The 24,674-nt window shown below is 37.4% G+C and overlaps 1 protein-coding gene and 1 pseudogene across 1 annotated transcript; both read right to left on the bottom strand.

Moving 5' to 3' along the window:
- Positions 1-3,231: 3,231 nt before the first annotated feature.
- LOC131012419 (anaphase-promoting complex subunit 4) lies at positions 3,232-19,342 on the bottom strand. The gene is made up of 19 exons (XM_057940371.1): positions 19,176-19,342; positions 18,972-19,083; positions 18,774-18,865; positions 18,600-18,683; positions 17,238-17,480; positions 17,049-17,129; positions 16,189-16,340; positions 14,569-14,729; positions 14,379-14,479; positions 14,110-14,184; positions 13,543-13,722; positions 8,007-8,089; positions 7,823-7,921; positions 7,106-7,210; positions 5,713-5,851; positions 4,527-4,739; positions 4,309-4,455; positions 3,840-3,921; positions 3,232-3,653 (listed from the first exon to the last, which is right to left on the bottom strand). The coding sequence occupies exons 1-19, from the start codon at positions 19,242-19,244 to the stop codon at positions 3,559-3,561; spliced, it is 2,313 nt and encodes a 770-aa protein (XP_057796354.1). The 5' UTR covers positions 19,245-19,342; the 3' UTR covers positions 3,232-3,558.
- Positions 19,343-23,016: 3,674 nt separating this feature from the next.
- LOC131008439 (uncharacterized) lies at positions 23,017-24,255 on the bottom strand (annotated as a pseudogene).
- Positions 24,256-24,674: the final 419 nt, after the last annotated feature.

Genomic DNA, 24,674 nt, shown 5'->3' with positions numbered 1-24,674 from the left:
ATAATAATAATAATAATAATAATAATAATAATAATAATAATAATAATAATAATAATAATAATAATAATAATAATAATAATAATAATAATTGTAGTGGATAAAATTCGACTGACCAGAGGAGTCAGCGAAATCCTCGCCAGAGGAATCAGCGAAGTCCTCGCCAGAGGAGTCAGCGAAATCCTCGCCAGAGGAATCAGCGAAGTCCTCGCCAGAGGAATCAGCGAAACCCTCGCCAGAGGAATCAGCGAAATCCTTACCAGAGGAGTCAGCGAAATCCTCAAATGGCAACCCTGACTCTGCCCAGCGCGATCCCTCCGCTCTGGCAGCGACATGATCCCTCTGCTCTGGCAGAGGCGCGATCCCTCTGCTCTGGCAGCGACATGATCACTCTGCTCTGGCAGAGGCGCGATCCCTCTGCTCTGGCAGCGACATGATCCCTCTGCTCTGGCAGAGGCGCGATCCCTCTGCTCTGGCAGCGACATGATCCCTCTGCTCTGGCAGAGGAGCGATCCCTCTGCTTTGGCAGCAGCATGATCTCTCTGCTCCTGCAGAGGCGCGATCCCTCTGCTCTAGCAGCAGCGCCATAGTAAACATTTCAACACGAAAGTATACAAACTGGATTATAAGCTTACGAAAACCTAGTCAACGTGGCTGACTAGGTCAAACGAAGGTTACGGCAAGTGAACTCCGAAGAAGTCGGAACCGTTAGGGTTTCAAGGAACATTCCAACAAACCCTAACCCTAATCATCCCTCTGCAGGCCCATAACCTATATATACTACCTCACTAACACAATCGAGGGAGGCCGTCATTGACATTCATTCTTATACTTACGATCTCTCAACCTGGTGCTCGCCCGTTCTCCTGTTCTGCCTCCACGCTTTCAACTTTCTAGGGTTCCGATCGCTCGACTAGCCCCGCTAGCCCGGACGTTCGTCGCCCCTTGTTCAACATCGCTCATCAACTTTAATTCAACTTCCGGGGTCACCGATCTTCTGGATATTTCATTTACTGTCGTTTTCTCCTTTATCATTTATTCATTTCAGTTACGTTATTTACGTTGAATACTTATATCCGTTCACTGACTTGAGCGTCGGAGGCCCTTCCATCGACACCCCCACCGGTGCTCTTCGGAGGGCTCTAACGTTATTTGTGGTCTCAGGTTGCTAGTGCACGTCGATCCAGACGTGACCGACGTCGCTTCCGTAATTGTTGGATTCACCCCCTACAATTTCGCGCACACCGCGGGGCCCTAGCAATCAAGCGAATCAACGCACTTTCCACAGATCTCTACGAACATCAATCATGTCTGACGGTCGTGACGGATCCGAAACTCCCGACGCTCCCCACGTGACTGCTCAGGCTGACCTAGCCGCCCAGATCGCCGCCCTGACTAAACAGATGAATCAGGAGCGAGAGAGATGCAAAAAGTTAGAAAGGGAGAACGCCAACTTGTATTACCGTCTCGAAGCTATGGAGCCTATCGAGATCATCGAACCTCCCGGCTTCCGAGCCCAAGTGTCTTCCATGCAGCCTCTGGGAGATACACCGATCACTCGCAAGGACGGATCCAACCACCTCGTGACGGATCCGTCATCTTCGGTAAGAAACCGTAATGTAGTTGGTAACCAGATTGACCCTGGTCGTGTGACTCTGAATGCAGGTATTAACATGACAACATCCGCGCTGGAGCAAGTGCGGGAACTTGGGAAACCCAACCCGGAGAGAAAGGCCTGCTCTCTAGCCGTTGCAGGAGACGAGGCGATCGTGAGAGAGAGCAAGAACGAGATGAAACGTTCTTGAGATCGTTCACTAACGTCGTTTCGCCGGAGGATATTGTGGCTATTGGTTTGGGAGATGTAGAGAGTGTTTGAGCATTTCGATTGTTGGTGGTGGTAGCCTGTAGATAGGTGAAGGGTTACGCGTTCTCGGTTTGCAGCCTCGTGGCCGGTCGGCGACGAAATAAACCGGCAAAGAGGGCCCACTCGTGCTTCTGTTCTAATTTCAGCGAGAGAACAGAGGGCTTTTCTCAGCGTTTCCCTTTCTGTTCCACGGATTTCTCGGCTGATTGTGCGAGGATGGCGGCGATGACGGTGGCCGGCGGAGCTCTATTGGCGAGTTTGGAGTGGCGACGTGATTAAGCAGAACAGCTGCTATCCTGCTTTAACGGTTGATGTTAAGATATGATCGGAGAGGGAGCTTGGAGCTGGAAAAGGAGGGAGGGGTGGTGGTGTTCCACGGTGATGGCGCGAATAGGCGAGGCGGCTGCGCGACGGGGGCGGCGCGGCCAAGCTGCGCGCGGCTACTGCTCTCGTGTTCTGCTGACAACAGCTGCTACGACTCCCAGCTCCTGCTGCTGCTGTCTTGAAGGAGCTGTTGTTGTGCCGGCAAGAGGCGGCTGATGGTGATCGGCGAGTTCGACAGCAGCGGTGGAAGTTGGCGGCGGCGGCTGGAGCTTGGCGATGGAGAGAGTTTGAGTGAGAGAGAGAGTAAGCGAGAGAGAGCTGAGCGAGAGTGAGAGATAGAGGAACAAAATAAATTTGAAAGCAAGAAAAAATCGAGAGAGAGAGAGGAGAGGAGAGAGGGATTTGTGGGCCCCACTGAGGATATACTTGTCTTTTCACTACAAAATGGCTACTTTTACTATAGTTTTATAGTTGTGGCTTTTTTTAAAATTGTTTTTATATTTTAGGCTACTAATATATATTAACACAATTTCTAATTAGCATTTTTTGACTCATTTAATGATGTGAAATATTCATCACATGATCATATGATTGAGAAACTTTCCAATGTCTAACCTCAAGTAAAGCGTTATTTATTGTTAATTATAAAAGAATTATTTGTATAATTTTATAACAATATATTTCATAGAAAAAAATAAAATGAGTTAAAATTCATGTATTTTTTTTTTTGACGATTATCAAAATTTGTGAAAAAAATAAAATGAGTCAAAGTTCTGTATGTTTTTTGACAATTATTTGCATACTTCCCTGAGCTTGTTCTCCTACACTTTGAAGGTGTTAGGATTTGCTTGTTTTATGTTTGGAGATAGTTTTGGCATAGCAAAATTACAATTCAATGGCTAAAACATCGGTTTTCCCCAAATAAGATTATTTCTTCAAAAATCGATCCTGTTACCTAAAAAACTCATAAGCTTCATTTTTTTAGCAAATAAAGTTCTTATTCATGGTTGTCGAAACTTATACGCTCTAAAACTTCACACAATTCGTTTTAGAATGCAAGGGAATAGATCGGCCTCAAGTAATCTTGTAACTTACATCTTGAAATTTTGGTAGCCCTTCATAACTAATTTATGAAGTTAGTAGTTTCAATTGGTATGCCCAGTTGAAATACTATGTCTACTGAAAAATTGACAAAAGTGGGCTAAAAATAAAATTATATCAGATTCAAACCTGATATACAAGTTTCCAGACACTATAAATAGACTGCTAATAAACATTTCAACTGGAAAGATCCTATATGGTACAACATACAACAGGTATGTACTAGTTCTAAAACCACATGACTATCGAGTTTGAAGAGATTTACCAGTAACTTATTCGGAATCTGTAACTTCATCTTCATCTTCTTCTAGAATATACACCAAGGCACGCTTTCTCCCACCAAAAACACAAGCGACGCCTCTGGATGCTGAACAGGAGGTTTAGGCATGATGTCAGTTCAACTTTGACCTACTAGTCTACTTCTAACGACCAAAAAGTCAGAAGTACGGCTTCATCATACATATATACACTTATATATGTTGTACTTGTAAAATTTGTAAATTATAGTGGTGAAAAGCCTACTGAAGGAGAGGTAACTGCATGGAAAACTCACCACTAACTGCCAAAGGAGCAATCACAGAGTGAGGAATTTCTCGAACCTTTTCATTCTCCAAGTGCAGGCATGTAATAAAATCCTGAAAACAAGTTACACCAGTTATATGCTTACAATGCATTAGCGAAGTAGGTGAGCCATCCTGCTATGCCAATTATCTTTTATAGCAGAAACGAGGAGATACATATCTCAAATAAATAGTTGTTTGCATCAAGGATGGCATTTTTTCAAGGTGAGGGAACTAATTCATTTCAGCTTGTCTTTCCCATTTGATTTGGGAGAAAAGGGTTTCTTTGGCTGCATTTATTTCAGTTTACATACTCCATATATTTGTCTGTTACTGAAATTATATGATTTTCCGGGAATGACAAAGCAGAAATACAAAGCCACAGTACATAGGTCTTTGCATATACATATGTTGTAGAATATATACATATTACACACACAAACACACGAGCTGCGAGCATACCTGAAGTTCATGAAGATTCCAAGAGGGTGATGATCTTGATATGGAAACAAAGGCAAGGTCAACTGTTTGTACCATCATCATACAAGAATTCCCTGAGCTCTCAGAGCCCGTGTTTACATCATTTAACAACAACACGATTTGTTCTTCCTGTTTTAGAGAAGAGGTGAGAGTTTGAGGCCTGAAAACAAAATAAACTCCGCTAACATTGTTATACTTACTTTGTATAGAGACAGATCTACGCAGCGATAACCATCAGGAATGCGTAACAGAGCAACCTCATGTGAATTATGGTCCATCTTCAAGTTGTCTGCATCATGTATGAGCCCCCTTGCTACGCCAATGCAATTTGTGATGCTTGGAAAAGTTTCATCAGGTACCATAAAAGAGGTATAATCAGTAAGCCTCTGATGAGTGGTTCCATGGGAAGCTTCCTGGTCAATGTGATTACCAACGTTAAAGCAATGCTAAATCAGCTAGATACTCAGCTACATGGCTAAATAAAATTGGTTCTACTGAGAGTAATGATCAGTTAATGCCCTGGCTTAAGCATTCACATATACACACAGTAGTTTGATAACAGTGTTTCCTTCATGTCATTGTAGATCATAATCAATTTAGAGCCGCATTTTTGAAGTTACCAGTTATTTGCAAATAATGAGGGCCTTTTACAGTCTGTGTATTTCAGCATGTATGGATGTGAGAATCTCATTTTTCTTTTTATATATCAATTATGACTCTTCTACTCAGGCTTAAGTGGTATACTAACCTGGAACTCCTCATAGTGCACTCAATGAAAATCATACAAAGTGTTGTGCTAGTTCTTTTAAGCTTCATGGTCTCGATAGTTTGAAATTCAGGTTCTTTTGGATTTTAACTAACAGGTAAAATTCTCTTTTATGGTTTGTACTGAACTGCAGAACTATTTACACGTGTTTGAAGAATATATCAATATTATTGCAAGACAGTTTAGGTATTCAGCATCATCACCATGATCTTTAATTCCTGAATTCGATTGAGCTTTGAAATCTCATTAGAATTATCATGAGTTTAAGACAGTTTAGACAGTTGTATTGAGTCTTGACTCTTTAAAAACAGATAAGATATTAATGCTATGCTTTCATGAATCTTGTACCTGATATAGATGATTGTGATGGATGTATTAATATTATCATGGGTTTATAGGTTACAAGGAGCATTCACTTTGAAGCATTAGAGGCTTTATTTTAATAAAAATAAAATAAAAATAGAAGCAACATTATAGCCTTTAATGTAATGAACAGATGACTATTAGAGTCACTCTTTAGCCTTACAATGCAAACAGAATTAGAAAAACCACAAACGCGCACATCATTAACCATTACGTTTGTAGGGTATAACAGTTAGCAAAGAGGAACAAAAATTTACCTGATAGTATGATACTGATACTGGAAAAGATGACGACTTGAAATTCAGCAAAGATGAAACAGGGAAAAGTGGCAAAATGTCTTTACAGAGTATCTTTCTGGAAACTGTGGCCAGTGGCATCTCTAGAGCCTCCTTAAAACTACAATTTTGTCTCATTAAATCCAGCAATTGAGAATTTACAATTACAGAATTAGAGGCAGTTAATATTCACAGAAAGGTCAATTTGTACAATGTATCAGGACTCAGGAGACATATGTAGAATTATTGAATTATTCCTTGATTTGGTAGCACAATGGAAACTGAAATGTAGAATATTATCTTCCAATAGGATCTCCCCCTTTCAAAATCGGACGGGAAAGTTTCCTTTCATCTAGCTCAAGTAGGTACACCAACTAAATAAAGGGGTTCTCATTTTCAAATTCTAGAAAACCCCAAAACAAAAAGATCTACTCCTTAAGTTCCAGTGAAGACCAATCAAGATTTCATCGATTCCGCCTTCTTTTTATTTATTAATATTATTAAGATTCTCTTTATTCGTTGGCAAACTTGGGATGGCTGCATTATGCATTCAACAAGACATCATTCTTCACTGTTTCCAAAACTTACCCAGAATCAAAAGATTAACAGCATTGTACTTGAAAAAGGAAACAGAGAGGAGATTGTCACTGAACGAATGAAAATTTATATAACACGTTATGATATAATATCAGAGTAGTTCTTTTAATTAGGAATTACTGAATCTGGAAAAATCTATAAAAAAAAATTGGCATTAATATTTCCAAAATTATACTCCCTCCGTCCACGAAAAAGAGTCCTACTTACCCTTTTTTTTGTCCACCAAAAAGTCTCATTTAACTTTTTGAACCATCACATCATACCTTTTCTCCTATATTTAACTATAAATTGTACCTTAATTCCATTTTTTAACTAATAAATGTACTTTTATTCTACTTTTTTGTACTAACACTACCCCTACTAATTGTACATCTATTCTACTTACAACAACTTTATTAAAACCCTTGTCCACCCTCAAACCAGACTCTATTTCATGGACAGAGGGAGCATGATGTATATAGACTGTGTTCAATATTCTTGTATTACCAACACTATCATTATTTCAAGAAGGGACATTTGACAGTAAATTGGTAGTCTGTAAATTCTCTTCAGTGTTTCATGTCATTGTAGCTTCTTGATAATGAGAAATCCATCACATATGTTTCTTCTGTTTTTGAAAAAATGCCACGTAAAGGGCAGAAACTGTGGTCTAAAAGGTTACTAGATTAGTCTCTTTAGAAGCTGCTGCTTCAAAAACAAATCCCCTACTAGCCATATCTACCAAAAAATATTGTACCTACATCATATGCAAATAAGCAATGAGGTGAGAAGGGCATACCAGGATTCCATTTGTTGAAATTCTTTTGCCAATGTTCTTTTCAAGTATTCAGAATCTGAGAAACCTCCAAAGTAAGCTAATTCTGTGACTCGTTGCTTAGTTTCCCTAGGAGTACAAAATAAATTTATATTATAGTAATTGATATTGATAGATATCCACTTATGACAAATGGCATACTTTAGACAAGACAGAGAGCATGTTGTCAATAGGTACCGTCATTGAATGTTTACACCTGATACTCTTAGCTGTTAGTTGTCTTCTGGATCTCTCAGACTCTTATCACAAAAGTTCCAAAACTGAACTATTTGCATGAATATCACTCGCCCATTTACTGGATACCAGCTCAGTTTTTCATTTAGTGAATTAAAAGTTAAACATTACAATTTACATCAGAAATCAAACTTCACAATTCGCATGGATACTAACTTTTTCAGTTAATTAATATAACCAAATAATCAACTTCTTATGAGAGCTAGTTTCATATATAGGATTGAGTATAGCTGCTTGGGGGTTAATGAACTTTTTCATAATAATGAATGCCAGTAACTAGTCCTTTTTTCCAAATTATGCATATATTCTGAAAGTTATTAAACTCGAAGAGACGTGCAATTTGACAATTATGGTAAACCTAAATCCTTTTACATCAAGAACAGCCGTGAAAGCAGAACATCAGAATCTCCAAGTTTAGATCAGAGCCAACTTGTCAAATTTACTTACAAGTCAACTTCAACATCATGATCAAGCTGGGTATCCTGCAGCAATGTACCAACAGGATCTTGGTCGTATAAAAACTTTAGGAAAAGGATGACAAGTTCGCTGCCAATGAGGGAAATATATCAGCTGAGATTGAGGCAGCCCCAAAAAATTTGCAAGAACAACAAAGAAAAGCCAATTGTCAAACCTACTGAAAGGGAGAAGTTGATCGCTGGGTTCGGACATTAGAACCTTCACACATTTCAGAAGCCAGTTGAAAAAATTTGAGAACTGAAACAGAAGTCAAGTATTAGAACTGCAGGGATTGCTTGCGTAGCAAAAACTTCGAGAAATTGTACACTGAAAAGCTTATATGCCTTATATAGCTAGTTTCTTAATAATGAAGTTTCACAAAATACCTACTCATTTAACGTTTAAAAAAAAGAATGAACTGACTTGTGATATTAGAATTAACACCTAGGAAAATGTTAACTAATACAAAATAGTAGCAGTTTCTTGCAGCATATGTAATTAAGATTCCATTCTAGTTGAAGAAATTTGAATCTATATTCGGATATCATTCAAGGTCAATGATACACAAAAACCAAGAGATTAACAAGGGATACATTTTTATGTGAGTGTTTGCTTCAACTTACATACAAATAAGTTCTTTTGTTTATTTTGTGTACAAGATCAAGTAAAAGATGCTGTTAATCATCAGCCACAAACTAACTTCCAATAAATAATCACAATACTGAAGTTATTTATCCAACGGAGTTTTATGTTTTCTTCAGTTTGTAGAGAATAAAGATATAAAACATATTGAAGAAGAAGAAGTAGGAAGGTGTATTTATATTGGAGAAAAGAGTACATATTTATATGTAAGAGAACTATCACAACTAGGAACACTAAACCAATGTGGGATACTAATTACTATTCATAACACTCCCCCTCAAGCTGGAGCATATATGTTAATCATATCCAGCTTGATACACAACTCAGAGAAACGCTTGCCTCCCAACGGTTTAGTGAAGATATCAGCAATTTGATATGACGAAGAAGTGAACGGAGTAGAAATAGTTTGGTTCAATACACACTCACGAATGAAATGGCAGTCAACCTCAATATGTTTAGTCCGTTCATGAAAAACTGGATTGTTAGCAATGTAAATAGCTGCTTGGTTATCACAGTGCATGGGTAACGGTTCATTGAAAGTGAATCCTAATTCCCCAAGCAGATTCTTCACACCAATCATCTCAGTTGCAGTATGAGCCATAGCTCTATACTCAGCCTCGGCTGAAGATCTAGCAACTGTTTGTTGTTTCTTGCTCCTCCAAGTTATCAAATTTCCACCCAAGTAAGTACAGTATCCAGATGTCGATTTCCGATCAATTTTAGAGCCAGCATAATCAGCATCAGAGTACCCTTCAATTTTTAGATGACCATTTTTTTTAAAGAACAATCCTTTTCCCGGAGATTTCTTGATATATCGAAGAATTCGAATAGCAGCTTCCCAATGAACTTGTTTAGGCTTATCCAAGAAACGACTAACCAAACCAACCGCAAAAGAAATATCAGGCCGTGTCACTGTCAAGTAGATAAGTTTCCCAACAAGACGTCTGTACTTAGCTTTGTCCTCCAAGAAATCTTCACTCTCATCCCAGACATTCGGGTCAATATCCATAGGAGTATCAACCGGCTTCGTTCCCAACAACCCGGTTTCTTTAAGTAAATCAGTAGCATACTTCTGCTGAGACAGAGAAATTCCATACTTGCTGTGAGCAATTTCAATTCCCAAGAAGTACTTGGGACGTCCCAAATCCTTAATAACGAATTGTTCTTGCAAGTATGTCTTTGTATCAGCAATTCCTTGTACATCACTCCCAGATATAAGGATGTCATCGACATAGACAACGAGAATGACAATTCCAGAGGCTTGATGGCGCACAAAAACAGAGTGGTCAGACTTGCATTGCTTAAACCCAATTTTGCTGAGAACACTACTAAACTTGTCAAACCATGCCTTCGGACTTTGCTTAAGACCATAAATAGCCTTCTTAAGACAACACACCTTAGTAGAATCCTCCCCCTGAGCAACATACCCGGGAGGTTGCTCCATATAAACAGTTGGAGATATATCGCCATAGAGAAAAGCATTCTTCACATCAAGCTGATACATAGGCCAAGAAAGATTAACAGCCAAGGAGAACAAGATGCGAATGGAGTTCAAGCGAGCGGTGGGAGAGAATGTCTCAAAGTAATCCACACCATAAGTCTGTGTAAAACCTTTTGCTACAAGGCGGGCTTTGTACCGATCAATGGTACCATCAGCAAGAAACTTGATAGTGAACACCCAACGACAAGAAACAATAACAGCAGAAACAGGAGCAGTTGCTAGAACCCAAGTGCCACGAGATAAAAGGGCACACATCTCCTCATCCATAGCAGCCTTCCAATGCGGATGTTTGAGTGCCTCAAGGTAAGAAGTTGGAATAACTGTAGAGAAAAGGGAAAGAGCAAAAGACCGAAAAGAAAGACTCAAACAGGCAAAAGAGACATAGTTAGACATTGGATGGCGAGTGGTACAAGTACGTTTACCTTTGCGTATAGCGATAGGTAAGTCATCTGTGTTAGCAGGTTGGTCATCCTCAGAATCTACAGAAGAAGATAACTCGGGTGGAGAACATGAGGCCGGTTCAGCAACAGTCTCTGGAACTGGTGCGGGACGAGGACGACGGGTATACACTTGTAAGGGTTGAGTAGGAGGAGAAACTATCGCCGGTATAGGCAAAGGAGCAGAGTGTAACTTATTTTGAGAAGTAGTGCTAGTATGAGGAAAAAATGGAAGAGATTCAAAGAAGGTGACATCGGCACAGACATAGTGACGTTTGGTAAGAGGGTCAAGACATCTATACCCTTTCTGTGTTCTAGAATACCCGAGAAAAACACACTTAATAGAACGAGGAGATAACTTATCTAACCCAGGACTTAGATCATGAACAAAACAAACACACCCAAAAATGCGAGGAGGGACAGGGTAAAGAGGTTTGTCAGGATGAAGATACGAAAAAGGAATATCTCCATGAAGCACACTAGAAGGCATTCTATTAATGAGAAAACATGCCGTAAGAACAGCATCACCCCATAACCACTTAGGAACCCGCATATGAGACATAAGAGTACGAGCAACATCCAAAATATGACGGTGTTTTCGTTCTGCAACTCCATTTTGTTGGGAAGTATGTGAGCAGGAAGTTTGATGAATTATGCCACGAGAATCACAAAAAGATGAAATAGATTTTTGAGTGAATTCAAGAGCATTATCAGTGCGAAGAATACGCAAATCGACAGAATATTGAGTTTTTATTTCATGATAAAAAGAGTTTAGTATAGCAGGGACTCCAGTTCTCTGTTTGAGCAAATACACCCATGTCATACGCGAATAATCATCAACCAAGACCATAAAATATCTGAAACCCCCTCTAGACTCAACTCGACTCTGACCCCAAACATCACAATGAACAAGCTCAAAAGCAAAAGAACTACGTTTATCAATTCTAGAAGGAAAAGATGTGCGATGGTGCTTGCCCAACTCACAAGACTCACATTGAAATTCAACAGACGAAGTAGGAATTAAACTGCGAAGACTAGACGGCGACGGATGACCAAGGCGACAATGCCACTGATATGGAGTCACGGTGGCAGAGAGAGCACGCGAAGGTGCAGGAATACCAGAATCTAAGTAGTAAACCCCGTCATGCTCATGTCCTCCACCAATCGTCTTCTTCGTCTGCAGGTCCTGAAAGGTAACAAAGGTAGGAAAAAAAGTGACAGAGCAATTGTGAGTTTTGGTAAGTTGACTAACCGATAATAAGCTAACGGGAAATTTAGAAGCAAACATGACATTGTTAAGAGTTAATTGAGGAGTAGGACGGACAACACCACTCCCCGTCACCGAAGAATAGGTGCCATCAGCGACACGGACAGAAGGTAAGGATGAATGAGTAAAAGATGTCAAAAGAGATTTAGTACCAGTAATATGGACAGAGGCACCAGAATCTACCAACCAAGACTTACCATGAGACACTGCAAACGCACCTGCGGAAGCAACTATAGGAGAGGCTGCACTAGTAGATGGAGCAGTACCAGATGACAAATTGATGGATTGGATCAGTTTGTCGTATTGAGCCCGTGAGAGCGAGACCGTATCATCACTGGAGGAAGACTGAGGATCAGGAACAACTGTATGAGCCCGACCTGGTTTGCCAAAGGTTTTCCAACAATTTTCAGAAGTGTGATTGGTTCGGTGGCAATACTCACAATAACGATCAGAACCGCGACCTCGGCCACGACCTCGTTCACCACTACGGCCACGACCACGACCACCGTAAGAACTTTGACCGTGAGCATAATTTTGATTCTGAATAGCCTGGCTGGAGGGCGAAAAAGAGGCACTAACATGAGAATTCTGACCGCGAGCAGCCATGGCAGAAGAATTAGGTGAAGTAGCATCATCGGTACGACCAGTGGAAACCCGCAACACACGAGATAAGGCATTGGATAATGATGGAACATTATCACTTGATAACAGGCTGTCACGAACTGGTCGGAGATCAGCATCCAAACCTGATAAGAATTTGGCAACCATGAACTCTTCCCACTGTGTGGCCCGCTGAGTGACAGAACAGGATAGTGGATGATAAACAAGAATTTCATCAGCAAGTCCTTTGAGTGTAGAGAAATAGTCATTAACTGATTGGCCAGACTGAGTATGAGAGAAAAGTTTCTCATATAACTCGAAGACACGAGATACGTTCTTGTCATTGGAATACATCTGCCGTAATGTATCCCACATGTCCTTAGCAGTTTCTAAGAACATGATATTCTTACTAACAGAGTCTTCAAGACTATTCAAAAGCCAAGTCATGACAGCACAATCGTCGGCACTCCAGGCATCATATTTGAGATCCGTAGAAGCAACTGGATCACTTAGAACATGTGTTTTCTTTTTCTGAGAGCCTAAGAACAATAGAAAGGCACGAGACCAGAGAAGATAATTGGAACCATTCAATTTTATGGTGGTTCCTAGGGCAGCGGATTTTGAATCAGACATGATGTAAAAGGATTAGAAAACTGAAACCCTATATAGAGAATAGACAGCAACGGTGGCTGAAAACAAAAGCTAGAGAGGGAGGCTGTGCGACGGGGAGACCCGAGCAGCAATAGTAGTGCCAGCCGGAGAGAAGGACGGCCGGAGAGATGAAGGAAAACAAAGAAAAAAAAATTTCTGATGTGGAAGATCAGACAATGCTGCAACCACAGAGCATACTTATAGGAATAGAGGAAAAAAAAAAAACTATTCATAAATACGTATAGTACTATTCATACATACGTACAGTACTATTCATAAATACGTACAGTAGAAAAAATTTATCAGGTATCTAACATGCTCTGATACCATGTAGAGAATAAAGATATAAAACATATTGAAGAAGAAGAAGTAGGAAGGTGTATTTATATTGGAGAAAAGAGTACATATTTATATGTAAGAGAACTATCACAACTAGGAACACTAAACCAATGTGGGATACTAATTACTATTCATAACACAGTTAAAGTATCTCTACTAGATCATCATTCATGCACATTTATACATAATCAAGGGAGAGCATGTTTTGATATTATACAGATAAAGTAATTTCATTGAAGGGGTACAACAGTTTTCAGCTTGCATTAGAGCATACCTGCTGCACCACTGAAGATAAAATCCTAATAAATCTTTCAATCTGAACAAGCAACATTCCAGCTTTTTCTGTAGCATTATCAATTAAACTTTCTTCCAATCCAATACCCAGAAACCGTGCACGCCACTTGGAAAGCCCTCTTAGCTCTCCCATTCTAAATCCAATAATTTCTGCAGCAGGCTGAGAATCAGAACTTTAGATTTCAACTTTTAAGAAAAACCTGTTAATAAAAATCAATCTCCAATTTAAGGTTGCTGATACTATTATAGAGATATTATGATTCGTGAGAAATAAGGTGAAGCAAACCCCGGTAAGGGGTTATTTTGTGAATGCTATCTGATGTTACAAAATAGATATCAATTACAGACCAACACGCAACCACATAAAATGAATAGCACTTTTGTGCTTTGGGTATTAGAAAAAAGCCAAGGTCATAGCAATTTTAACAGCCATACCCATAACAATCTTTTCTATCATAAACTATTGCATCCAAGAAATTCCATTTGAAAAAAGATTTGTCAGTGGTTTGATGATATGCTGCTTTTAATTTTTAAACATAAGACGCACCTGAAGGTGATCAAGCACAATTGTTTGCAGCTCCTTGCCAGCCCCAGAAACGGCCTTTGCTACCCGTTTTAGCCCCTAAGGACCAATAAATCAAGTAATTACATATAATTCATAATCATATAAATGGGAGGGTATTAATTGTGCCAGACCTCAAATAGCCCTAGATACGCATTTGAGCCCATAAGGACAACTAACATGATATTATTATACAAGCCATAATCAAACAAATATGTGACTTAATTATTCAACACTTCAGAGGTAGAACATACTGCTTCACCAAGGGAGCTAACTAAAAATTGATGAATTGGCGGACTCGTCCTTGCACCACCCAAAAGGCTTAGAAACTCTTCTTGAGGACTGGAGTCAAGTCCTGCACTTTTTTGGGGGCATAAAGATTTGAACAAAAAGCTAAAATAGTACTCCTAATAACTGAATTGCTGTTTTCTTCTGAATAGTTACCATGGTCAACAATCAGTGAGGATAGAGCATTGAACTTTTCATGGTACACGTGCATTGCATCTGACCACTGCTTAGACATGATAGCTATTGATTTGTGAATTACTTCAATAAGATGCTCCACATTGGAAGCTTGCTGAGCCACCTGATGAAGTTCATGTTTCCTAACATAGATGGTGAAAAATACAGAAAATATGAAGAATCAATCTCTGCAGCAGGTTGAAATTATGATGTGTCCCATGAAATATTCATTGTTTTAAGAAGATATGTATGTTTTAGTTCAAGAACTGCTACCAAAAATGAAAAACTGAAGCATCAACGAAAATTTAAGCATGCAATAACATTAAAAAGAGAAATTGCAAGGTTGCTATCCAAATGCAGAAAACAGTGAAGAAATTGTAGCATATTGACGTATAACAAGAGATGGGTGGAGATAAGAAAATTAACAACCTGCACAATGAACAATAACAGTGGCATTGGATAAGGACTAAACAACAGCCAACATTTCCTAGCAATATCACAGATTTGCTAGGTGCTTGCAGGGAGGCTGACTGGCACCTAGTGCTGCCTCTGCTGTGCAGCCGACCCAAGCTTTCCCACTACTAGTATTTATTATTAGTTTTTATTTTATTTTTTTCAAATTCTCATCTGAAAACACATATTTTCTTGAAACGTAAGTTCACAAGATGACTTTAAGATTCTAGAATTTAGTTTAAATAAAAAGAGGATCCCAGCATGATGAGAATGTGTCTGACAAGTTGGGACATAACTAGAGGCCGGATAGCAGAGGATAGGCAAGGCATCCAAGAAGGCCAATTAGAACAAAAGACCCAGGGTGGTGGCTAGTCTCTGGCTAGGCCCTATTTATAAGCGATCTTTTCATTGATATTTGATTTTAACAAAGTTATTCATAAGCAGACCAACAGCTGGCAATTTTGATTCAATTATAAAACTAGGATACAAAAGGTTTTCTTCTAATTTTCTACCACTAATACAGTCTGCTCCAAATCACAGTGATCACAAATTCATTTTTTTTAAGTATTAACTTCATCAATATTGTCTCAACATACAGAGCTTCCATCCGAACCCTTTACATCGAAAATCAAAATCACCTCTCCACTAACATTAGATATCAGGACATTGGCAATCATTACACTACAAAAAAAATAAAATAATAACTGGCCAGCAGTTGGCACCAAACTTGCAAGGAATTTAGAAAGAACTAGGAAAAAAAAAACTTTGTTTTCTAGACACAAGACACCTTAAACACTAAGGAATTAATTTTATGATAACAATGGTGGAGAAATATAATGAAGAGGAATATCGAGGTGTTATGAATTATCTTTCACAAGGTTAACACTCTAGCTTTCCATAATCAACAGAAGCTCTGCTGTGTTCATCAGGATACAGACCCGCCATTCAGAGTTTTTTCATTTCCCACTGATCAGCATTCAGCAGTCTGGTGTACTAGTGCCCTGGACAGGCCAATTCTAACAATCCTTAAGGTAATGAATCACCAACTATTTTATGGAGTAAAATGTAATTTTTGGATACCTAATCAACTAGATGCAATGAAATAGAGTCTGAGATCTATTCTCCTATATTTCAACAAATTACAATTACCTTTTCTGAAACATTGTGCTGTCTAGGACTAAGCAATGGAACCCTTCTAAATGGCACCCAGACAATTGATTATCTCTTGATCTGGACCCAGTTTCAGTGAGTACGCCAGAGCATAACACTGTGATATGACAAATATCACTGGACAATGCCATCTGATGAGAAGCAAATAGGAAAAGTTAGATTCCTCAAAGGATTAGTTCAATTGTGCAAGAATTGACTTTCAGATCGAATCGTGTGTTCTCATGCTTTATAGAAAAATTGGAAGAAAAAAAAAAGATACTGAGGAAAGAAGTAGACAAAAATAATAAGAAGCAGAGTGATGAGATCTCTGCATCAGCAGAAATCACTAGGACTAGGAGCAACAATTTTTCCAGGGACTGGAAGCATTAAATATTCCATCATCACAAGCCTACTATTGATGAATGATTTGCCAACTTTCTGTCTATGTTTAAATGCTGTCTTCTAAGTATTTTCACATGGTATTGGACTTCCATAATGCTTTCACAAAGTGTCGTTCCATTTCAAATTTTGTTATCTCGGGCTCCTATGTAAGTGCCTGATCTTATCTATTTGCATGCAAAACACTGTCCAAAATCGTAATCATTATTGTGGGTCAGAAACGCTGTATAAACCACGTTCTGTGTTCCATCTTATTAGAAACTATTGCAGAATAAGCAATCATATGACAAACAAACTAAAAGGCTTAACTCAGACATTATAAAACAGATAATCATATATTGGGAGTGTTACTATATTGATGTACTTCTGTCTGTAAATAGCTAAACATAGCATGTCACAATTGGATTGAATTATCTGCCAAAATATCAAGCCAAAAGTAGTCAGTATAATAGTGCATTTACCTTACGAATTGAAGCATCCATGAGCTGAAAGGAGCCACGGTTCCCCACTAGAGGACTTTGGAAAGAAATATCCCGTATGTTCTGAAACATCCATGCATTATCAAAGCCACACGTGAAATAGCATTAGGGTATGTCAGACAGGCGAGGATAAACTGACAACAAACATTTCAAATCTAAAAATGGACTTACAACTTTTCCTATTGGGAATATGCCAAATATATTAAAATAAATATTTCCATCTTTGTCCCCACTGCATAGGATGTCAAACTGTTGACGTGATGAATCAAATAGTTCCCGAAAAGAATCATCACTGTCATCCGTGAAACCGCTACTATCTCCAGGAACAAGTCCAGCGGTCCTAGGAACTCTTGGAGCAGGTGGAAAAAAACGAGCAGTCCTATCTTCATATGTTGAATTTCCATTGCTACCATCCTAAATGCAAAGGATGAAAGCCATCAGTTTTATAAAGATATAAATGACATGAAATCCTAAATTTTAAAGAATGGGGAAGTATTGGAATGCAAGAAAACATAAACAAGATTCTTAAATAAACGAAACCTAATGTCATTTAACCTGTAAGACATTAAGATTCTTTACAATGGTGAGTTAAAAAGTGATTGCGGAAGCGAAACAGAAGTTGTACCACGCAGGATACACTAATGGACATAGATAGAAGAGCCTCTTCAGCAGTGAAGATTAATGGCATAGTGATTTCAGTAGTTGAACAATCAGCCTTATTTTGATTGAGAATGTGAAGTATTTTAATATAGCACAGTATTCTTATTATGTGCTCATCAGGAGTTTACTTGATCTAAAAGTCAAAACAGTAGTCTTCTCTCCCTCACTCCTATCAAGGCTGAGTTTCTATCTATAATTCCTTGACACGGTTGCCTTTAGGATGTCCAATACTACATAAAACAAAGAAAACTAAATTACTATCATGGCTGCAATTCTGCATATATTATAAGGCCCTATAAGCTGATCTGACCACAAAATTTCTTTGTCAACTAATAAGACTGCTTAAGCTATGAAATGCATCTTGAAGAGTCTGACTGAGCTACACAAGGATCATTTTCAAAGTACCAAAGCATGATTTGCCATCAAATAAGACAATATCCCCTTGACATGTACACAAAATGTAGTGTTACAAGTACATGTCAATAAATTAATGAAGGCATATAAAGATGTGCACAAAGTATAGATTGTGGAAAACCACATATAATGGAGAGAGCGAGAGAGAGACTTAAAAAGGAAAATTTGAACTTTAACTGTCTCTTTTTGTTCAGAAGTCTTCCAAAAGAAGATAAGTTTGGGTCTATTATGATGGAATTCAATTTATGACAGGAACCTATTAAAGAAACCATGAATGAAGTACCCAGTAACGTTATAAACATACGATGACAACTATATGGATTTCATTCAGAACAAATCAAGAGTATTTGAATTTCCCAAAAACACGAATTAATCTCATGTCACATGACATTCTCACCCAAACTATACGGATATAAGCTCTCTAATAATCTCATACAGGAAAAATCTAAGGATCCGTACCATTGTCTTTTTTCTGTCTTCCACCCAGTTGAGACAGACAACAGAAGCGCAATGGAACTTCATACTTCTTAGCAGCTTCCCATTCTGCTCTCACAAAACACACCAAGCTTGCGGGGGTTCAACTCTCGAATGAATTTTAAAATTCAGCATAGAGAAATGTTTAAACCAACTCACTTCCACATCATGTAGCGACATAGTCCCGTCTTCAAGGCCCACTGCAATTGCTTTACCATCCGGGCGCCAACATATGGATGTTATGCATTTCCCTGGAAAGAATGTAGAAGATTAACCCCAAAAGTTAACTCAATGTTTGATGTTGGCGTAAAATGCATCATTTTCAAAAAAAAAAAAAATACTGAAAATGCTGCTGACCAGGGGATGTCGTCCATAGACGCTGCCAATTGAAGCGATGGAGAAGAAGCTTCGAATCCTCAGTCACCATTGCCAGTAAATCCTTCTCCGGGTTCCATTCAGCAATTTTAATCTGCACAAGTAAAATGCACCAATTATGCCAAAAACAAGCTTACACTATACCATCTCCACTTGAGAGAGAGAGAGAGGAGGAAGAGGGGAGACCTGGGAAGCGATAGGTTTGTCGAATTGAAGCTGAAACGGAACTACTCTTTGAGATTCGTCGGTTTCCATGGATTGATTCGAGGCAAAGAATTGCAGAGTTTTGAGAGTGACGGAAAGAGTTGAGAGGCGGGCTCTTTTCTTATGATTTTTTAACTCGAAACATTGAACACGAACCGGACGAAAACGGGTCCACTTTTCTCGCCGGGTTGGGTACACGTTATGAGAGCATCTCGAGGGTTCCTCTATTTTAAATGTAAAGTTTTTATATTTTCATCTCCAACAATCAACTCTACATTTCTCTCTATAATGGAATACTAGTGTATTACCCGTCGAAATTCGACGGTACATATTTTCTTATAATTTATATATTTTATGTTATTCTTATGATAATTATATAAAATATTTTTTTATGTAAATTATTTATATAATTAATTAAATTAAATTAGTAATACATTTTAAATTATATTAATCTCAACAATTTTTAGCAATTAAATTATTAATTTTGTTGAGATCATAAAAATACCCATTAGTTTTCATATGAAATTTTATAAAAAGTTGACGCGTAAGAAAAAAAAAGAGTAGAAATACATATAAATTTGACATATGTATGATGGAGGATTGATTTGTTGCATTTGTTGTTACAAGATTTATTAATTTTGTTCATTTTTTATTTATTTATTTTGCCTTTTGACCATAATTTTATATGGAGTTTGAAAAATCATAATTGAATTGTGAGTATCATATAATTCCGAACTTCTAAAAGCATAACTAATTATGAAAATAATCTCGCCTGATATTTAAAAGACCATAACTGATTTATCGAACATCGTATCATTTGGAGTTTTAAGACCAACCAAGTTGTGGGCATCATCTCGTCGCAAACTTGACAGATCACCTCTAACTTCTGAGCATCATCTTGTCTGAAACTTGAAAGAGAATCATCTCGTCTAAAACTTGAAAGAGCATCATCTCGTCTGGAATTTTGAGCATCATCTCATCTAGAGTTTGAGAGAGCATCATCAAATATGAAATTATATTCAACCATGACTCCAATTGTCAACTATCTAACAAACATAACTCTAACAATTTAGATATTTTATTTATATATGTAATTTTATTAGTTCAAACTCTAGAGAGCAAGGAAAGAGAAGAGTTCTTAAAGCAGTAAAAGAGAGAGCGTGTGCTTTATTTCATCATCGTAGGTATTTATAGGCATTACAGTCGGGGTACAGTAGTAAATTCGTCTGGTCATCTATTCTGCATGCTCGCCATTAAACTAATTAAGGCTATTATTAGATTATAACTTGTCCGGTCGTTGTCCCCTAATTACAGAGCTGGATTATGTCCTCATCATCCCGCTCTGTCTAGTAGCTCTGGATTTCCTTCATTGGGGCAGACTTCTACTCTTTGGCTCCGCTCTGCTAAGTAGCTTCGCCTTCTGGCGAATTGTCTCTAGCGTGTGGCTCCGCGCTCTGGCTCCAATAGCTTAGCTATGACTCTGGATCTGACGATTTGGCTCTGGCTCTGACTCTAATGACTTAGCTCTGACTCTGGATCTGGCGACTTGGCTCTGGCTCTGACTTTAATGACTTAGCTCTGGCAGCTCTACTTTGGCAACTTGGCTCTAGCCCTCTGCTCTGGAAGCTCTGCTCTGGTTAGCTTTGGTTCTGGCAGTTCTGCTCTGGAAGCTCTGCTCTGGCAACTCTGCTCTGGTTAGCTCTGGCTCTGACATCTCTGCTCTGGGTAGCTCTGGCTCTGGCATCTCTGCTCTGGCCCTCTGCTTTGAAAGCTCTGGCTCTGGCAGCTATGCTCTGGAAACTCTGCTCTGGCAGTTCTGCTCTGGAAGCTTTGCTCTGGCAACTCTGCTCTGGACTTTCCCTCTGCCTATTTCTCACAGCTTCTTTGCTCACTGCTGCTCATCTTTGGTATTACAAGCAAAGCCACGTGTCCTTATCTTAGGACCATGCATATTTCACCCCTCATCAGAGTTTGTAAATCATATTGCTTCCATGCAACAATCACAACATGCTTGATAGCAGATGCCAACATTCTTCAAACAAAATACCATTAGTGAGAAATTAGTACCAGCAAATGAGAGAAGTCAAGCTCCTTGTGTGTGACTGAGAATTCAATATAAAATCCTACTTATATTCTTAGGCATTTTATCAAACAATTGGTGAGCAATACCATATCATAGATCTTTAAATAAAAAGAAAATAAAAACACAATAGAGAGAAGAACAGTTACTTTGATGGATAGCTTTGATACGGCAACGACCATGACGATGAAAACTTCTCTCAAATTAAGCTTGTAGCTGACTTGATTGTAGTAAAAAATAAACCTTTCAAACCATGTTTTAGAGTGGTTTCCTGACTTGATTGAGTGAAACGTCTATGAGATTGAGAGAATTTTTAGGGGAATAGATTGGTAAGGATGAAGCAGAAACACTGACTCTCTCTCAATTAACTTATCTGCACACTCTAAATCTCTACCATCCGAAACAAAAATCACGGAGCGGGATTAGGAATACAGGAGCAGGAAGTATTATCGTGACTGAGGGCAGAAAACGCGGCTGGGTGAATTGGGAGTGATTGAGATAGCCGAATTTTGTGTTAGATCCACGTAGGCTAAGGGATTGAAAAGCTGGGATTTGAAGCATGCCACGTAGGCTAAGGCCTAATCGTATTATAGAATAGATATTATTATTATTATTATTATTATTATTATTATTATTATTATTATTATTATTATTATTATTATTATTATTATTATTATTATTATTATTATTATTATTATTATTATTGTAGTAATGGACGAACAGAAACAAATAAAGTTTGCAGAAATGAAAAATATATTTTTCTTCCCTATATAAATAAAATGTATGAATTTATTTTATAAAAAATAAAAATAAAATTTTAATTATTTTGATAGACATAAAATAAGATTTTGTTTTAAAGTAATTAGTTTATAGAATTTGTGCCTTATTATGCAAACATGGAAATCAATGGCCAGACCCGTTTATAATTTACATATACGTGCATGTCTCAATTCAAACTTAATTTAAAATTAATTTTATTGAAAATTAAGAATATAAATATTATATATATATATATATATATATATATATATATTCATACAATATAATATATTGCAACATATACATATAATATGTACGCTATTGAGAAATATAAAATTAATAACAAAATATACATCTAATCACTAACATTCAATTAAAATAATTTATCGTATATAGATTATATTTTTTTTATCGGACATGTAAATCTAATTTTTATCTAGAAAAAATAAATAATAAAATTTATTAATTTAGATTATATGTAATGTTAATATTATTATTATTATTATTATTATTATTATATATATATATATATATTATTAATTATATTTATTATGATTAATGAATCTTTATATAGAATATAATAGTTAATTAATTAATAAATGATGAAGATTATATATGGTAAATTTTGAAATGGTGAGATTTTAGATATGCCACATAGGTTAAGGCTTAATCCTATTATATAATAGATTCCCTTTTTATGCTCTTTATTATTAATTTATTTTATCAATTTAATTATTATATATCATATATATTTATAAATAAGTATATTTATATTCAATTAAATGTAATTAAAATTCAAATTCAAATATAAATTAATTTAAATATTTTTGAAAAAAATTAATTAATAAAATGCTATATTTAAATATTGTAGAACGATTAATTTATTTTAACAACATAAAAACTGAAATTACATAATACTTTTAGAATTAAACATCACATAATATATTAATACTTAACAAAGCATAAATTACATGATAAAACCAACTAATTTTCTAAATTAGAAAACTCATCCCATATATGATCGACTAATGCATCACGAAGCGCAAAGTGAGCCACTCTATTTTTGATTTTTTTATAGCGTCCAAGAAATTCTTGGGAATGGCTTGTTTCATTTGGCATTGTTTCAACATCTGAAATTTGCACTTCTCTTGCAATTTCAATTGGTGCAAACAGGTCACGTTCATCATCAACAATCATATTATGCATAATAATGCACGCTTTCATTATATAATGCAAATGTTTCTTTTTCCAGTAGCGAGCTGGATTTGCAACAATTGCAAATCGGTTTTGAAGAACTCCGAATGCACGCTCCACATCTTTCCTACATGATTCTTGTCTCATTACAAAAAACTTTTTTTTGACAGAGCGTGGTTCATGAAAAGTTTGTACAAGTGTGGACCACTTGGGATATATACCATCTGCTAAATAATAGCCCACGTTATACTATTTTCCTTGTATGACATAATGTGCGGGTGGAGTGATACCTCTAGCAAGGTCACTGAAAAGATGAGATCTTTCCAACACATTAATATCATTATTGGATCCTGGCATACCAAAGAATGCATGCCATATCCAAAGATCATAATCAGCAACAATTTCAAGAATAATTGTTGGAGAGCCACTACGACCGGCATACGAGCCTGCCCAACCTGTTGGACAATTTTTCCACTTCCAATGCATACAATCAAGACTACCTAATATTCCTGAAAATCCACGTTGTTTACCAATATAAAGTAGTCTAGCAACATCACTAGCATTAGGAGATCTTAGATATTGATCAGAAAATATTTTCACAATTGCACGACAGAATTTCTTGACACATTTAATTGCAGTGGACTCACCAATATTTATGTACTCATCAGTAGCATCTGTTGGTACCCCGTATGCCAATATTTGAAAGGCAGCTGTTATTTTTTGCAGTGTGGACAAGCCCCATATTCCTGTGCAATCCATGCGTTGCTCGAAAAAATCGTTATGATTTTTGACAGCATCAACAATGCGGAGGAATAGACTTCGAGACATTCGAAAGCGTCTACGAAACATTCCTTCATTGAATGTTGGATTTTCAGAAAAATAGTCGTTGAGGAGACGATGAGCTGCTGTTTCTCGGTCACGATGGATTACCTTGTGACCAAGAACTGAACCTCCATGAATTTTTGTAGCATTTTGATATTCAGCCAGTTGAACTACAATAAGATTGTTATTCAAAATATGTTGACCCATCAATTGATGTTCAACATCACATTCGTTGATTAATTGTTCAAGCTCATCATCAGATGAGCTTGAACTTGAATGAGAAGTAGTGAAGAAGAACCAATATTATGATGATTCATATTTTTTAATTGTCTATCTTATGAGTGAAAGAGAAGAAATCGGTGTGGTGGCTATTGAAATCGTGTATGTCTTAAATAATAAAAATTTGTCCAATATTATCTTATCTGAAAATCTTAAATATTGAATCGCCACCGTCCGTTCAGATTTCATTAAATCTACATCATTCACCTTATCACTCTCCTACTGTACGAAAGCATTGATTTGACAACACCAATCTACACATGTGATAAAGAAAAAGATAAAGCATTGGTCCTACATATCAAATAATGCAGCTTCGATTCAATCAATCTTATCTGAAAATCTACACA

Source organism: Salvia miltiorrhiza, chromosome 2 (assembly GCF_028751815.1).
Source record: "Salvia miltiorrhiza cultivar Shanhuang (shh) chromosome 2, IMPLAD_Smil_shh, whole genome shotgun sequence".
Lineage (NCBI taxonomy): Eukaryota > Viridiplantae > Streptophyta > Magnoliopsida > Lamiales > Lamiaceae > Salvia > Salvia miltiorrhiza.
This window is presented reverse-complemented; position numbering and strand designations above follow the sequence as displayed.

Coding starts and splice junctions, on each gene's coding strand:
- LOC131012419 (XM_057940371.1), bottom strand. CDS start 19,244: ATGGAAACCGACGAATCTCAAAGAGTAGTTCCGTTTCAGCTTCAATTC. Junction 3,922..4,308: donor GGAATCTTCATGAACTTCAG/GTATGCTCGCAG, acceptor ACTTGTTTTCAG/GATTTTATTACATGCCTGCA. Junction 3,654..3,839: donor TGCTCCTTTGGCAGTTAGTG/GTGAGTTTTCCA, acceptor CCTCCTGTTCAG/CATCCAGAGGCGTCGCTTGT.